Raw genomic sequence first — 17,876 nt, forward strand, 5'->3', positions numbered from 1 at the left:
ATTGCTACTCTGTTCTTTACCTTTTAAACACATTGAAACAGCATTGTAATCGCCCTAAACACTGTTTCAGGGCAAGAGATTGTGTTTTAGACTAAAATGTAATGCATTATAATTGGAATCTATACATTGCAACACTATTCTTTACCTTGTAAACACATTGCAACAGCGTTTCAAAGCATTGTATTCGCCCTAAACGCTGTTTCATGGCAAAAGATTGTGTTTTAGACTAAAATATAATGCATTATAATTGGAACCTTTACATTGCAACTCTGTTCTTTACCTTTTAAAGACATTGAAACAGCATTTCAAAGCATTGTATTCACCCTAAACGCTGTTTCAGGGCAAGAGATTGTGTTTTAGACTAAAATGTAATGCATTATAATTGGAATCTTTACATTGCAACTCTATTCTTTACCTTTTAAACACATTGAAACAGCATTGTAATCGCCCTAAACACTGTTTCAGGGCAAGAGATTGTGTTTTAGACTAAAATGTAATGCATTATAATTGGAATCTATACATTGCAACACTATTCTTTACCTTGTAAACACATTGCAACAGCGTTTCAAAGCATTGTATTCGCCCTAAACGCTGTTTCAGGGCAAGAGATTGTGTTTTAGACTAAAATGTAATGCATTATAAATGGTATCTTTACATTGCTACTCTGTTCTTTAACTTTTAGACACATTGAAACAGCATTGTAATCGCCCTAAATGCTGTTTCAGGGCAAGAGATTGTGTTTTAGACTAAAATGTAATGCATTATAAATGGTAACTTTACATTGCTACTCTGTTCTTTACCTTATAAACACATTGAAGCAGCATTGTAATCGCCCTAAACACTGTTTCAGGGCAAGAGATTGTGTTTTAGACTAAAATGTAATGCATTATAAATGGAATCTTTACATTGCAACTCTGTTCTTTACCTTTTAAAGACATTGAAACAGCATTTCAAAGCATTGTATTCGCCCTAAACGCTGTTTCAGGGCAAGAGATTGTGTTTTAGACTAAAATGTAATGCATTATAAATGGTATCTTTACATTGATACTCTGTTCTTTACCTTTTAAGCACATTGAAACAGCATTGTAATCGCCCTAAACACTGTTTCAGGGCAAGAGATTGTGTTTTAGAATAAAATGTAATGCATTATAAATGGTATCTTTACATTGCTACTCTGTTCTTTACCTTTTAAACACATTGAAACAGCATTGTAATCTCCCTAAACACTGTTTCAGGGCAAGAGATTGTGTTTTAGACTAAAAGGTAATGCTTTATAATTGGAATCTTTACATTGCAACTCTATTCTTTAACTTTCAGACACATTGAAACAGCATTGTAATCGCCCTAAACGCTGTTTCAGGGCAAGAGATTGTGTTTTAGACTAAAATGTAATGCATTATCAATGGTATCTTTACATTGCTACTCTGTTGTTTACCTTTTAAACACATTGAAACAGCATTGTAATCGCCCTAAACACTGTTTCAGGGCAAGAGATTGTGTTTTAGACTAAAATGTAATGCATTATAAATGGAATCTTTACATTGCAACTCTGTTCTTTACCTTTTAAAGACATTGAAACAGCATTTCAAAGCATTGTATTCGCCCTAAACGCTGTTTCAGGGCAAGAGATTGTGTTTTAGACTAAAATGTAATGCATTATAAATGGTATCTTTACATTGATACTCTGTTCTTTACCTTTTAAGCACATTGAAACAGCATTGTAATCGCCCTAAACACTGTTTCAGGGCAAGAGATTGTGTTTTAGAATAAAATGTAATGCATTATAAATGGTATCTTTACATTGCTACTCTGTTCTTTACCTTTTAAACACATTGAAACAGCATTGTAATCTCCCTAAACACTGTTTCAGGGCAAGAGATTGTGTTTTAGACTAAAAGGTAATGCTTTATAATTGGAATCTTTACATTGCAACTCTATTCTTTAACTTTCAGACACATTGAAACAGCATTGTAATCGCCCTAAACGCTGTTTCAGGGCAAGAGATTGTGTTTTAGACTAAAATGTAATGCATTATCAATGGTATCTTTACATTGCTACTCTGTTCTTTACCTTTTAAACACATTGAAACAGCATTGTAATCTCCCTAAACACTGTTTCAGGGCAAGAGATTGTGTTTTAGACTAAAAGGTAATGCATTATAATTGGAATCTTTACATTGCAACTCTATTCTTTAACTTTCAGACACATTGAAACAGCATTGTAATCGCCCTAAACGCTGTTTCAGGGCAAGAGATTGTGTTTTAGACTAAAATGTAATGCATTATCAATGGTATCTTTACATTGCTACTCTGTTCTTTACCTTTTAAACACATTGAAACAGCATTGTAATCGCCCTAAACACTGTTTCAGGGCAAGAGATTGTGTTTTAGACTAAAATGTAATGCATTATAAATGGAATCTTTACATTGCAACTCTGTTCTTTACCTTTTAAAGACATTGAAACAGCATTTCAAAGCATTGTATTCGCCCTAAACACTGTTTCAGGGCAAGAGATTGTGTTTTAGACTAAAATGTAATGCATTATAATTGGAATCTTTAAATTGCAACTCTATTCTTTAACTTTTAGACACATTGAAACAGCATTGTAATCGCCCTAAATGCTGTTTCAGGGCAAGAGATTGTGATTTAGACTAAAATGTAATGCATTATAAATGGTATCTTTACATTGCTACTCTGTTCTTTACCTTTTAAACACATTGAAACAGCATTGTAATCGCCCTAAACACTGTTTCAGGGCAAGAGATTGTGTTTTAGACTAAAATGTAATGCATTATAATTGGAATCTATACATTGCAACACTATTCTTTACCTTGTAAACACATTGCAACAGCGTTTCAAAGCATTGTATTCGCCCTAAACGCTGTTTCATGGCAAAAGATTGTGTTTTAGACTAAAATATAATGCATTATAATTGGAACCTTTACATTGCAACTCAGTTCTTTACCTTTTAAAGACATTGAAACAGCATTTCAAAGCATTGTATTCACCCTAAACGCTGTTTCAGGGCAAGAGATTGTGTTTTAGACTAAAATGTAATGCATTATAATTGGAATCTTTACATTGCAACTCTATTCTTTACCTTTTAAACACATTGAAACAGCATTGTAATCGCCCTAAACACTGTTTCAGGGCAAGAGATTGTGTTTTAGACTAAAATGTAATGCATTATAATTGGAATCTATACATTGCAACACTATTCTTTACCTTGTAAACACATTGCAACAGCGTTTCAAAGCATTGTATTCGCCCTAAACGCTGTTTCAGGGCAAGAGATTGTGTTTTAGACTAAAATGTAATGCATTATAAATGGTATCTTTACATTGCTACTCTGTTCTTTAACTTTTAGACACATTGAAACAGCATTGTAATCGCCCTAAACGCTGTTTCAGGGCAAGAGATTGTGTTTTAGACTAAAATGTAATGCATTATAAATGGTAACTTTACATTGCTACTCTGTTCTTTACCTTATAAACACATTGAAGCAGCATTGTAATCGCCCTAAACACTGTTTCAGGGCAAGAGATTGTGTTTTAGACTAAAATGTAATGCATTATAAATGGAATCTTTACATTGCAACTCTGTTCTTTACCTTTTAAAGACATTGAAACAGCATTTCAAAGCATTGTATTTGCCCTAAACGCTGTTTCAGGGCAAGAGATTGTGTTTTAGACTAAAATGTAATGCATTATAAATGGTATCTTTACATTGATACTCTGTTCTTTACCTTTTAAGCACATTGAAACAGCATTGTAATCGCCCTAAACACTGTTTCAGGGCAAGAGATTGTGTTTTAGAATAAAATGTAATGCATTATAAATGGTATCTTTACATTGCTACTCTGTTCTTTACCTTTTAAACACATTGAAACAGCATTGTAATCTCCCTAAACACTGTTTCAGGGCAAGAGATTGTGTTTTAGACTAAAAGGTAATGCTTTATAATTGGAATCTTTACATTGCAACTCTATTCTTTAACTTTCAGACACATTGAAACAGCATTGTAATCGCCCTAAACGCTGTTTCAGGGCAAGAGATTGTGTTTTAGACTAAAATGTAATGCATTATCAATGGTATCTTTACATTGCTACTCTGTTGTTTACCTTTTAAACACATTGAAACAGCATTGTAATCGCCCTAAACACTGTTTCAGGGCAAGAGATTGTGTTTTAGACTAAAATGTAATGCATTATAAATGGAATCTTTACATTGCAACTCTGTTCTTTACCTTTTAAAGACATTGAAACAGCATTTCAAAGCATTGTTTTCGCCCTAAACACTGTTTCAGGGCAAGAGATTGTGTTTTAGACTAAAATGTAATGCATTATAATTGGAATCTTTACATTGCAACTCTATTCTTTAACTTTTAGACACATTGAAACAGCATTGTAATCGCCCTAAATGCTGTTTCAGGGCAAGAGATTGTGATTTAGACTAAAATGTAATGCATTATAAATGGTATCTTTACATTGCTACTCTGTTCTTTACCTTTTAAACACATTGAAACAGCATTGTAATCGCCCTAAACACTGTTTCAGGGCAAGAGATTGTGTTTTAGACTAAAATGTAATGCATTATAATTGGAATCTATACATTGCAACACTATTCTTTACCTTGTAAACACATTGCAACAGCGTTTCAAAGCATTGTATTCGCCCTAAACGCTGTTTCATGGCAAAAGATTGTGTTTTAGACTAAAATGTAATGCATTATAAATGGAATCTTTACATTGCAACTCTGTTCTTTACCTTTTAAAGACATTGAAACAGCATTTCAAAGCATTGTTTTCGCCCTAAACACTGTTTCAGGGCAAGAGATTGTGTTTTAGACTAAAAGGTAATGCTTTATAATTGGAATCTTTACATTGCAACTCTATTCTTTAACTTTCAGACACATTGAAACAGCATTGTAATCGCCCTAAACGCTGTTTCAGGGCAAGAGATTGTGTTTTAGACTAAAATGTAATGCATTATCAATGGTATCTTTACATTGATACTCTGTTCTTTACCTTTTAAGCACATTGAAACAGCATTGTAATCGCCCTAAACACTGTTTCAGGGCAAGAGATTGTGTTTTAGAATAAAATGTAATGCATTATAAATGGTATCTTTACATTGCTACTCTGTTCTTTACCTTTTAAACACATTGAAACAGCATTGTAATCTCCCTAAACACTGTTTCAGGGCAAGAGATTGTGTTTTAGACTAAAAGGTAATGCTTTATAATTGGAATCTTTACATTGCAACTCTATTCTTTAACTTTCAGACACATTGAAACAGCATTGTAATCGCCCTAAACGCTGTTTCAGGGCAAGAGATTGTGTTTTAGACTAAAATGTAATGCATTATCAATGGTATCTTTACATTGCTACTCTGTTGTTTACCTTTTAAACACATTGAAACAGCATTGTAATCGCCCTAAACACTGTTTCAGGGCAAGAGATTGTGTTTTAGACTAAAATGTAATGCATTATAAATTGAATCTTTACATTGCAACTCTGTTCTTTACCTTTTAAAGACATTGAAACAGCATTTCAAAGCATTGTTTTCGCCCTAAACACTGTTTCAGGGCAAGAGATTGTGTTTTAGACTAAAATGTAATGCATTATAATTGGAATCTTTACATTGCAACTCTATTCTTTAACTTTTAGACACATTGAAACAGCATTGTAATCGCCCTAAATGCTGTTTCAGGGCAAGAGATTGTGATTTAGACTAAAATGTAATGCATTATAAATGGTATCTTTACATTGCTACTCTGTTCTTTACCTTTTAAACACATTGAAACAGCATTGTAATCGCCCTAAACACTGTTTTAGGGCAAGAGATTGTGTTTTAGACTAAAATGTAATGCATTATAATTGGAATCTATACATTGCAACACTATTCTTTACCTTGTAAACACATTGCAACAGCGTTTCAAAGCATTGTATTCGCCCTAAACGCTGTTTCATGGCAAAAGATTGTGTTTTAGACTAAAATATAATGCATTATAATTGGAATCTTTACATTGCAACTCTGTTCTTTACCTTTTAAAGACATTGAAACAGCATTTCAAAGCATTGTATTCACCCTAAACGCTGTTTCAGGGCAAGAGATTGTGTTTTAGACTAAAATGTAATGCATTATAAATGGTATCTTTACATTGCTACTCTGTTCTTTACCTTTTAAACACATTGAAACAGCATTGTAATCGCCCTAAACACTGTTTCAGGGCAAGAGATTGTATTTTAGAATAAAATGTAATGCATTATAAATGGTATCTTTACATTGCTACTCTGTTCTTTACCTTTTAAACACATTGAAACAGCATTGTAATCTCCCTAAATACTGTTTCAGGGCAAGAGATTGTGTTTAGATTAAAATGTAATGCATTATAAATGGAATCTTTACATTGCAACTCTGTTCTTTACCTTTTAAACAGCGTTTCAAAGCATTTTATTCGCCCTAAACGCTGTTTCAGGGCAAGAGATTGTGTTTTAGACTAAAATGTAATGCATTATAAATGGTATCTTTACATTGCTACTCTGTTCTTTATCTTTTAAACACATTGAAACAGCATTGTAATCGCCCTAAACGCTGTTTCAGGGCAAGAGATTGTGTTTTAGACTAAAATGTAATGCATTATAAATGGTATCTTTACATTGATACTCTGTTCTTTACCTTTTTAGCACATTGAAACAGCATTGTAATCGCCCTAAACACTGTTTCAGGGCAAGAGATTGTGTTTTAGAATAAAATGTAATGCATTATAAATGGTATCTTTACATTGCAACTCTGTTCTTTACCTTTTAAAGACATTGAAACAGCATTTCAAAGCATTGTATTCGCCCTAAACGCTGTTTCAGGGCAAGAGATTGTGTTTTAGACTAAAATGTAATGCATTATAAATGGTATCTTTACATTGATACTCTGTTCTTTACCTTTTAAGCACATTGAAACAGCATTGTAATCGCCCTAAACATTGTTTCAGGGCAAGAGATTGTGTTTTAGAATAAAATGTAATGCATTATAAATGGTATCTTTACATTGCTACTCTGTTCTTTACCTTTTAAACACATTGAAACAGCATTGTAATCTCCCTAAACACTGTTTCAGGGCAAGAGATTGTGTTTTAGACTAAAAGGTAATGCATTATAATTGGAATCTTTACATTGCAACTCTATTCTTTAACTTTCAGACACATTGAAACAGCATTGTAATCGCCCTAAACGCTGTTTCAGGGCAAGAGATTGTGTTTTAGACTAAAATGTAATGCATTATCAATGGTATCTTTACATTGCTACTCTGTTCTTTACCTTTTAAACACATTGAAACAGCATTGTAATCGCCCTAAACACTGTTTCAGGGTAAGAGATTGTGTTTTAGACTAAAATGTAATGCATTATAAATGGAATCTTTACATTGCAACTCTGTTCTTTACCTTTTAAAGACATTGAAACAGCATTTCAAAGCATTGTATTCGCCCTAAACACTGTTTCAGGGCAAGAGATTGTGTTTTAGACTAAAATGTAATGCATTATAATTGGAATCTTTAAATTGCAACTCTATTCTTTAACTTTTAGACACATTGAAACAGCATTGTAATCGCCCTAAATGCTGTTTCAGGGCAAGAGATTGTGATTTAGACTAAAATGTAATGCATTATAAATGGTATCTTTACATTGCTACTCTGTTCTTTACCTTTTAAACACATTGAAACAGCATTGTAATCGCCCTAAACACTGTTTCAGGGCAAGAGATTGTGTTTTAGACTAAAATGTAATGCATTATAATTGGAATCTATACATTGCAACACTATTCTTTACCTTGTAAACACATTGCAACAGCGTTTCAAAGCATTGTATTCGCCCTAAACGCTGTTTCATGGCAAAAGATTGTGTTTTACACTAAAATATAATGCATTATAATTGGAATCTTTACATTGCAACTCTGTTCTTTACCTTTTAAAGACATTGAAACAGCATTTCAAAGCATTGTATTCACCCTAAACGCTGTTTCAGGGCAAGAGATTGTGTTTTAGACTAAAATGTAATGCATTATAATTGGAATCTTTACATTGCAACTCTATTCTTTACCTTTTAAACACATTGAAACAGCATTGTAATCGCCCTAAACACTGTTTCAGGGCAAGAGATTGTGTTTTAGACTAAAATGTAATGCATTATAATTGGAATCTATACATTGCAACACTATTCTTTACCTTGTAAACACATTGCAACAGCGTTTCAAAGCATTGTATTCGCCCTAAACGCTGTTTCAGGGCAAGAGATTGTGTTTTAGACTAAAATGTAATGCATTATAAATGGTATCTTTACATTGCTACTCTGTTCTTTAACTTTTAGACACATTGAAACAGCATTGTAATTGCCCTAAACGCTGTTTCAGGGCAAGAGATTGTGTTTTAGACTAAAATGTAATGCATTATAAATGGTAACTTTACATTGCTACTCTGTTCTTTACCTTATAAACACATTGAAGCAGCATTGTAATCGCCCTAAACACTGTTTCAGGGCAAGAGATTGTGTTTTAGACTAAAATGTAATGCATTATAAATGGAATCTTTACATTGCAACTCTGTTCTTTACCTTTTAAAGACATTGAAACAGCATTTCAAAGCATTGTATTCGCCCTAAACGCTGTTTCAGGGCAAGAGATTGTGTTTTAGACTAAAATGTAATGCATTATAAATGGTATCTTTACATTGATACTCTGTTCTTTACCTTTTAAGCACATTGAAACAGCATTGTAATCGCCCTAAACACTGTTTCAGGGCAAGAGATTGTGTTTTAGAATAAAATGTAATGCATTATAAATGGTATCTTTACATTGCTACTCTGTTCTTTACCTTTTAAACACATTGAAACAGCATTGTAATCTCCCTAAACACTGTTTCAGGGCAAGAGATTGTGTTTTAGACTAAAAGGTAATGCTTTATAATTGGAATCTTTACATTGCAACTCTATTCTTTAACTTTCAGACACATTGAAACAGCATTGTAATCGCCCTAAACGCTGTTTCAGGGCAAGAGATTGTGTTTTAGACTAAAATGTAATGCATTATCAATGGTATCTTTACATTGCTACTCTGTTCTTTACCTTTTAAACACATTGAAACAGCATTGTAATCGCCCTAAACACTGTTTCAGGGCAAGAGATTGTGTTTTAGACTAAAATGTAATGCATTATAAATGGAATCTTTACATTGCAACTCTGTTCTTTACCTTTTAAAGACATTGAAACAGCATTTCAAAGCATTGTATTCGCCCTAAACACTGTTTCAGGGCAAGAGATTGTGTTTTAGACTAAAATGTAATGCATTATAATTGGAATCTTTACATTGCAACTCTATTCTTTAACTTTTAGACACATTGAAACAGCATTGTAATCGCCCTAAATGCTGTTTCAGGGCAAGAGATTGTGATTTAGACTAAAATGTAATGCATTATAAATGGTATCTTTACATTGCTACTCTGTTCTTTACCTTTTAAACACATTGAAACAGCATTGTAATCGCCCTAAACACTGTTTCAGGGCAAGAGATTGTGTTTTAGACTAAAATGTAATGCATTATAATTGGAATCTATACATTGCAACACTATTCTTTACCTTGTAAACACATTGCAACAGCGTTTCAAAGCATTGTATTCGCCCTAAACGCTGTTTCATGGCAAAAGATTGTGTTTTAGACTAAAATATAATGCATTATAATTGGAATCTTTACATTGCAACTCTGTTCTTTACCTTTTAAAGACATTGAAACAGCATTTCAAAGCATTGTATTCACCCTAAACGCTGTTTCAGGGCAAGAGATTGTGTTTTAGACTAAAATGTAATGCATTATAATTGGAATCTTTACATTGCAACTCTATTCTTTACCTTTTAAACACATTGAAACAGCATTGTAATCGCCCTAAACACTGTTTCAGGGCAAGAGATTGTGTTTTAGACTAAAATGTAATGCATTATAATTGGAATCTATACATTGCAACACTATTCTTTACCTTGTAAACACATTGCAACAGCGTTTCAAAGCATTGTATTCGCCCTAAACGCTGTTTCAGGGCAAGAGATTGTGTTTTAGACTAAAATGTAATGCATTATAAATGGTATCTTTACATTGCTACTCTGTTCTTTACCTTTTAAACACATTGAAACAGCATTGTAATCGCCCTAAACACTGTTTCAGGGCAAGAGATTGTGTTTTAGACTAAAATGTAATGCATTATAATTGGAATCTATACATTGCAACACTATTCTTTACCTTGTAAACACATTGCAACAGCGTTTCAAAGCATTGTATTCGCCCTAAACGCTGTTTCATGGCAAAAGATTGTGTTTTAGACTAAAATATAATGCATTATAATTGGAATCTTTACATTGCAACTCTGTTCTTTACCTTTTAAAGACATTGAAACAGCATTTCAAAGCATTGTATTCACCCTAAACGCTGTTTCAGGGCAAGAGATTGTGTTTTAGACTAAAATGTAATGCATTATAATTGGAATCTTTACATTGCAACTCTATTCTTTACCTTTTAAACACATTGAAACAGCATTGTAATCGCCCTAAACACTGTTTCAGGGCAAGAGATTGTGTTTTAGACTAAAATGTAATGCATTATAATTGGAATCTATACATTGCAACACTATTCTTTACCTTGTAAACACATTGCAACAGCGTTTCAAAGCATTGTATTCGCCCTAAACGCTGTTTCAGGGCAAGAGATTGTGTTTTAGACTAAAATGTAATGCATTATAAATGGTATCTTTACATTGCTACTCTGTTCTTTAACTTTTAGACACATTGAAACAGCATTGTAATCGCCCTAAACGCTGTTTCAGGGCAAGAGATTGTGTTTTAGACTAAAATGTAATGCATTATAAATGGTAACTTTACATTGCTACTCTGTTCTTTACCTTATAAACACATTGAAGCAGCATTGTAATCGCCCTAAACACTGTTTCAGGGCAAGAGATTGTGTTTTAGACTAAAATGTAATGCATTATAAATGGAATCTTTACATTGCAACTCTGTTCTTTACCTTTTAAAGACATTGAAACAGCATTTCAAAGCATTGTATTCGCCCTAAACGCTGTTTCAGGGCAAGAGATTGTGTTTTAGACTAAAATGTAATGCATTATAAATGGTATCTTTACATTGATACTCTGTTCTTTACCTTTTAAGCACATTGAAACAGCATTGTAATCGCCCTAAACACTGTTTCAGGGCAAGAGATTGTGTTTTAGAATAAAATGTAATGCATTATAAATGGTATCTTTACATTGCTACTCTGTTCTTTACCTTTTAAACACATTGAAACAGCATTGTAATCTCCCTAAACACTGTTTCAGGGCAAGAGATTGTGTTTTAGACTAAAAGGTAATGCTTTATAATTGGAATCTTTACATTGCAACTCTATTCTTTAACTTTCAGACACATTGAAACAGCATTGTAATCGCCCTAAACGCTGTTTCAGGGCAAGAGATTGTGTTTTAGACTAAAATGTAATGCATTATCAATGGTATCTTTACATTGCTACTCTGTTCTTTACCTTTTAAACACATTGAAACAGCATTGTAATCGCCCTAAACACTGTTTCAGGGCAAGAGATTGTGTTTTAGACTAAAATGTAATGCATTATAAATGGAATCTTTACATTGCAACTCTGTTCTTTACCTTTTAAAGACATTGAAACAGCATTTCAAAGCATTGTTTTCGCCCTAAACACTGTTTCAGGGCAAGAGATTGTGTTTTAGACTAAAATGTAATGCATTATAATTGGAATCTTTACATTGCAACTCTATTCTTTAACTTTTAGACACATTGAAACAGCATTGTAATCGCCCTAAATGCTGTTTCAGGGCAAGAGATTGTGATTTAGACTAAAATGTAATGCATTATAAATGGTATCTTTACATTGCTACTCTGTTCTTTACCTTTTAAACACATTGAAACAGCATTGTAATCGCCCTAAACACTGTTTCAGGGCAAGAGATTGTGTTTTAGACTAAAATGTAATGCATTATAATTGGAATCTATACATTGCAACACTATTCTTTACCTTGTAAACACATTGCAACAGCGTTTCAAAGCATTGTATTCGCCCTAAACGCTGTTTCATGGCAAAAGATTGTGTTTTAGACTAAAATATAATGCATTATAATTGGAATCTTTACATTGCAACTCTGTTCTTTACCTTTTAAAGACATTGAAACAGCATTTCAAAGCATTGTATTCACCCTAAACGCTGTTTCAGGGCAAGAGATTGTGTTTTAGACTAAAATGTAATGCATTATAAATGGTATCTTTACATTGCTACTCTGTTCTTTATCTTTTAAACACATTGAAACAGCATTGTAATCGCCCTAAACGCTGTTTCAGGGCAAGAGATTGTGTTTAGACTAAAATGTAATGCATTATAAATGGTATCTTTACATTGATACTCTGTTCTTTACCTTTTAAGCACATTGAAACAGCATTGTAATCGCCCTAAACACTGTTTCAGGGCAAGAGATTGTGTTTTAGAATAAAATGTAATGCATTATAAATGGTATCTTTACATTGCTACTCTGTTCTTTACCTTTTAAACACATTGAAACAGCATTGTAATCTCCCTAAACACTGTTTCAGGGCAAGAGATTGTGTTTTAGACTAAAAGGTAATGCTTTATAATTGGAATCTTTACATTGCAACTCTATTCTTTAACTTTCAGACACATTGAAACAGCATTGTAATCGCCCTAAACGCTGTTTCAGGGCAAGAGATTGTGTTTTAGACTAAAATGTAATGCATTATCAATGGTATCTTTACATTGCTACTCTGTTCTTTACCTTTTAAACACATTGAAACAGCATTGTAATCGCCCTAAACACTGTTTCAGGGCAAGAGATTGTGTTTTAGACTAAAATGTAATGCATTATAAATGGAATCTTTACATTGCAACTCTGTTCTTTACCTTTTAAAGACATTGAAACAGCATTTCAAAGCATTGTATTCGCCCTAAACACTGTTTCAGGGCAAGAGATTGTGTTTTAGACTAAAATGTAATGCATTATAATTGGAATCTATACATTGCAACTCTGTTCTTTACCTTTTAAACAGCGTTTGAAAGCATTTTATTCGCCCTAAACGCTGTTTCAGGGCAAGAGATTGTGTTTTAGACTAAAATGTAATGCATTATAAATGGTATCTTTACATTGCTACTCTGTTCTTTATCTTTTAAACACATTGAAACAGCATTGTAATCGCCCTAAACGCTGTTTCAGGGCAAGAGATTGTGTTTTAGACTAAAATGTAATGCATTATAATTGGAATCTTTACATTGCAACTCTGTTCTTTACCTTTTAAACAGCGTTTCAAAGCATTGTATTCGCCCTAAACGCTGTTTCAGGGCAAGAGATTGTGTTTTAGACTAAAATGTAATGCATTATAAATGGTATCTTTACATTGCTACTCTGTTCTTTATCTTTTAAACACATTGAAACAGCATTGTAATCGCCCTAAACGCTGTTTCAGGGCAAGAGATTGTGTTTTAGACTAAAATGTAATGCATTATAATTGGAATCTTTACATTGCAACTCTATTCTTTACCTTTTAGACACATTGAAACAGCATTGTAATCGCCCTAAACACTGTTTCAGGGCAAGAGATTGTGTTTTAGACTAAAATGTAATGCATTATAATTGGAATCTTTACATTGCAACTCTGTTCTTTACCTTTTAAACAGCGTTTCAAAGCATTGTATTCGCCCTAAACGCTGTTTCAGGGCAAGAGATTGTGTTTTAGACTAAAATGTAATGCATTATAAATGGTATCTTTACATTGCTACTCTGTTCTTTATCTTTTAAACACATTGAAACAGCATTGTAATCGCCCTAAACGCTGTTTCAGGGCAAGAGATTGTGTTTTAGACTAAAATGTAATGCATTATAATTGGAATCTTTACATTGCAACTCTGTTCTTTACCTTTTAAACACATTGAAACAGCATTGTAATCGCCCTAAACACTGTTTCAGGGCAAGAGATTGTGTTTTAGACTAAAATGTAATGCATTATAATTGGAATCTTTACATTGCAACTCTATTCTTTACCTTTTAGACACATTGAAACAGCATTGTAATCGCCCTAAACACTGTTTCAGGGCAAGAGATTGTGTTTTAGACTAAAATTTAATGCATTATAAATGGTATCTTTATATTGCTACTCTGTTCTTTACCTTTTAAACACATTGAAACAGCATTTCAAAGCATTGTATTCGCCCTAAACGCTGTTTCAGGGCAAGAGATTGTGTTTTAGACTAAAATATAATGCATTATAATTGGAATCTTTACATTGCAACTCTGTTCTTTACCTTTTAAAGACACTGAAACAGCGTTTCAAAGCATTGTAGTCGCCCTAAACGCTGTTTCAGGGCAAGAGATTGTGTTTTAGACTAAAATGTAATACATTATAAATGGTATCTTTACATTGCTACTCTGTTCTTTACCTTATAAACACATTGAAACAGCATTGTAATCGCCCTAAACACTGTTTCAGGGCAAGAGATTGTGTTTTAGACTAAAATGTAATGCATTATAAATGGAATCTTTACATTGCAACTCTGTTCTTTACCTTTTAAAGTCCTTGAAACAGCGTTTCAAAGCATTGTATTCGCCCTAAACGCTGTTTCAGGGCAAGAGATTGTGTTTTAGACTAAAATATAATGCATTATAATTGGAATCTTTACATTGCAACTCTGTTCTTTACCTTTTAAAGACACTGAAACAGCGTTTCAAAGCATTGTAGTCGCCCTAAATGCTGTTTCAGGGCAAGAGATTGTGTTTTAGACTAAAATGTAATACATTATAAATGGTATCTTTACATTGCTACTCTGTTCTTTACCTTATAAACACATTGAAACAGCATTGTAATCGCCCTAAACACTGTTTCAGGGCAAGAGATTGTGTTTTAGACTAAAATGTAATGCATTATAAATGGAATCTTTACATTGCAACTCTGTTCTTTACCTTTTAAAGTCCTTGAAACAGCGTTTCAAAGCATTGTATTCGCCCTAAACACTGCTTCAGGGCAAGAGATTGTGTTTTAGACTAAAATGTAATGCATTATAATTGGAATCTTTACATTGCAACTCTATTCTTTACCTTTTAGACACATTGAAACAGCATTGTAATCGCCCTAAACACTGTTTCAAGGCAAGAGATTGTATTTTAGACTAAAATGTAATGTATTATAAATGGAATCTTTACAAGCTGTTGTACCATGATTGCAATGTGCACATTGTATCTGCAAATCTGTTTTTTCACTTCTGTATACAATGAAACAGCTTTTCCAAGTCTTCAAATCGCATTAAACAGTGTTTTACTGCATTACATAGTGTTGTAGAGTAAGATGAACTAAATACCAGACATTTTGTACAAGTGAAAAACTGTTCTAACATGTTTGCAATCTGCTCCTTTTAACTGCAGCTCTGTTCTTTCCCTTCTACATACTATGAAACAGCGTTTCCAAGATTTCTATTCAGCCTAAACCATGTTTTATAGCAATCTAAAATGAAAAACGAAACAAAGTACTATGTTGTATTTCAAGTGAAAACAAGCTGTTGTAGCATGATTGCAATGTACACATTGTATCTGCAAATCTGTTTTTTCACTTCTGTATACAATGAAACAGCTTTTCCAAGTCTTCAAATCGCATTAAACAGTGTTTTACTGCATTACATAGTGTTGTAGAGTAAGATGAACTAAATACCAGACATTTTGTACAAGTGAAAAACTGTTCTAACATGTTTGCAATCTGCTCCTTTTAACTGCAGCTCTGTTCTTTCCCTTCTACATACTATGAAACAGCGTTTCCAAGATTTCTATTCAGCTTAAACCATGTTTTATAGCAATCTAAAATGAAAAACGAAACAAAGTACTAAGTTGTATTTCAAATGAAAACAAGCTGTTGTACGATGATTGCAATGTGCACATTGTATCTGCAAATCTGTTTTTTCACTTCTGTATACAATGAAACAGCTTTTCCAAGTCTTCAAATCGCATTAAACAGTGTTTTACTGCATTACACAGTGTTGTAGAGTAAGATGAACTAAATACCAGACATTTTGTACAAGTGAAAAACTGTTCTAACATGTTTGCAATCTGCTCCTTTTAACTGCAGCTCTGTTCTTTCCCTTCTACATACTATGAAACAGCGTTTCCAAGCTTTCTATTTAGCTTAAACCATGTTTTATAGCAATCTAAAATGAAAAAAGAAACCAAGTACTAAGTTGCATTTCAAGTGAAAACAAGCTGTTGTACCATGATTGCAATGTGCACATTGTATCTGCAAATCTGTTTTTTCACTTCTGTATACAATGATACAGCTTTTCCAAGTCTTCAAATCGCATTAAACAGTGTTTTACTGCATTACATAGTGTTGAAGAGTAAGATGAACTAAATACCAGATATTTTGTACAAGTGAAAAACTGTTCTAACATGTTTGCAGTCTGCTCCTTTTAACTGCAGCTCTGTTCTTTCCCTTCTACATACTATGAAACAGCGTTTCAAGAATAAGAAAATCTAGCACAGCAGACAGAGCTTTTTCCTATAAAGCTTCCACACTATGAAATAAACATACTGTATCATTATTATTTTCTTGACAATTTTTTTGTGTCTATGTTTAGTTGGTCCAGAATTTACATTTTTCTTTTTTTTTTTTCCTAAGGTTGATATTTCCTGCTTCCCCTAATTCTATTTTAATCATCTTTCTTAGCACAAAAAAGGCACGATTTACTTCCTAAACAAAACCAATAAAATAAAACAGGCAACTTGATAAGATAAGATAAACATGGCAACAGACCACACCTTTGGATTGAAAAAATAAAAATAAAAATATGCTTTGTGATGCAAAGTGAATTTATCACAAGGCTGTGTTGATAGAATGTCAGTTTCACAAGCAAAGTATTACTTTAGAGTGAGTGTTGTGCAGTGTTAGAAAGTGGAGATCATACCTAGCAGAGCCTGGAAATTGTCAGAGCTCTGGTCCTCTCCACATCTACAGCATCTCAGAACAATTACTCCACCCAGAACACCATCCTCACTGGCCAGAAATGGTGAACCTATAGCACACAAACAATCTAAGCCTATAACCAGTCCACATTTGAATTTTTGTGTAAATCTTTCCTAAAATACCACAGGCCAAACAATGGGTTATTGACACCCACAACAAAACCACTGTTGTAAGCGATTAAAAATATTGTGAGCAAATCTACAAAGCAGCAGAAAATTAGATAATATGCTAAAACTCATCCTTTTGTACTTCATAAAGCAGAATTCATGATTAAACCAAATAAAGTCCCAAGTTAGGATTGTCCAATTATTACCTTTCTATTACACGTTCTTGACATTTGGTTTAAAAAGTAATTTGAGTAAGAGAGAAATCCTGCTTTTTGAAATACCCGCATTTGTTTTCAAGGTGTTAAATGAATAAGTACTCACCAATTAATTTATTTTGCATAACTTCCAGGAGGGCTTGATGTGCATCCTCAGTCTGCATAGCTGTGGAACATTCTCTAGCTAGCATGGTGCGCATAAGATGTTCTCCACATCCTGCAACATACAAACAGAACAAGATTTTGTACCATTAAGTAATGTTTTCACCAAGTATTTAACATACACATTTTCCCTCCTACATAATCAACACATCAAGAAATGTATATTTTAGACCTATTAATCACAAATCTCATTCAAATAAACATTCATGGAAAACCTCACTTTCTTAAAAAAAGACTCATAGGCTTATTTCTGTTCAAAGAGTTGCAATTTTCAGATATTTTACATTAATTATTTTGTAAAGAATTGTGTGGATTTTATTGCTAT

At 33.0% G+C, this 17,876-nt stretch overlaps 1 protein-coding gene across 1 annotated transcript in view; it reads right to left on the bottom strand.

Moving 5' to 3' along the window:
• Positions 1–17,876, bottom strand: part of tasp1 (taspase, threonine aspartase, 1) — a 152,589-nt gene that overhangs the window by 98,382 nt on the left and 36,331 nt on the right. The window contains 2 exon segments of the mRNA XM_081714853.1: positions 17,009–17,116; positions 17,496–17,606. Of these exon segments, the coding sequence (XP_081570979.1) occupies positions 17,009–17,116; positions 17,496–17,606 (219 nt within the window).

Source organism: Electrophorus electricus, chromosome 5 (assembly GCF_041902795.1).
Source record: "Electrophorus electricus isolate QZ-2024a chromosome 5, ASM4190279v1, whole genome shotgun sequence".
In the NCBI taxonomy this organism is placed as follows: domain Eukaryota; kingdom Metazoa; phylum Chordata; class Actinopteri; order Gymnotiformes; family Gymnotidae; genus Electrophorus; species Electrophorus electricus.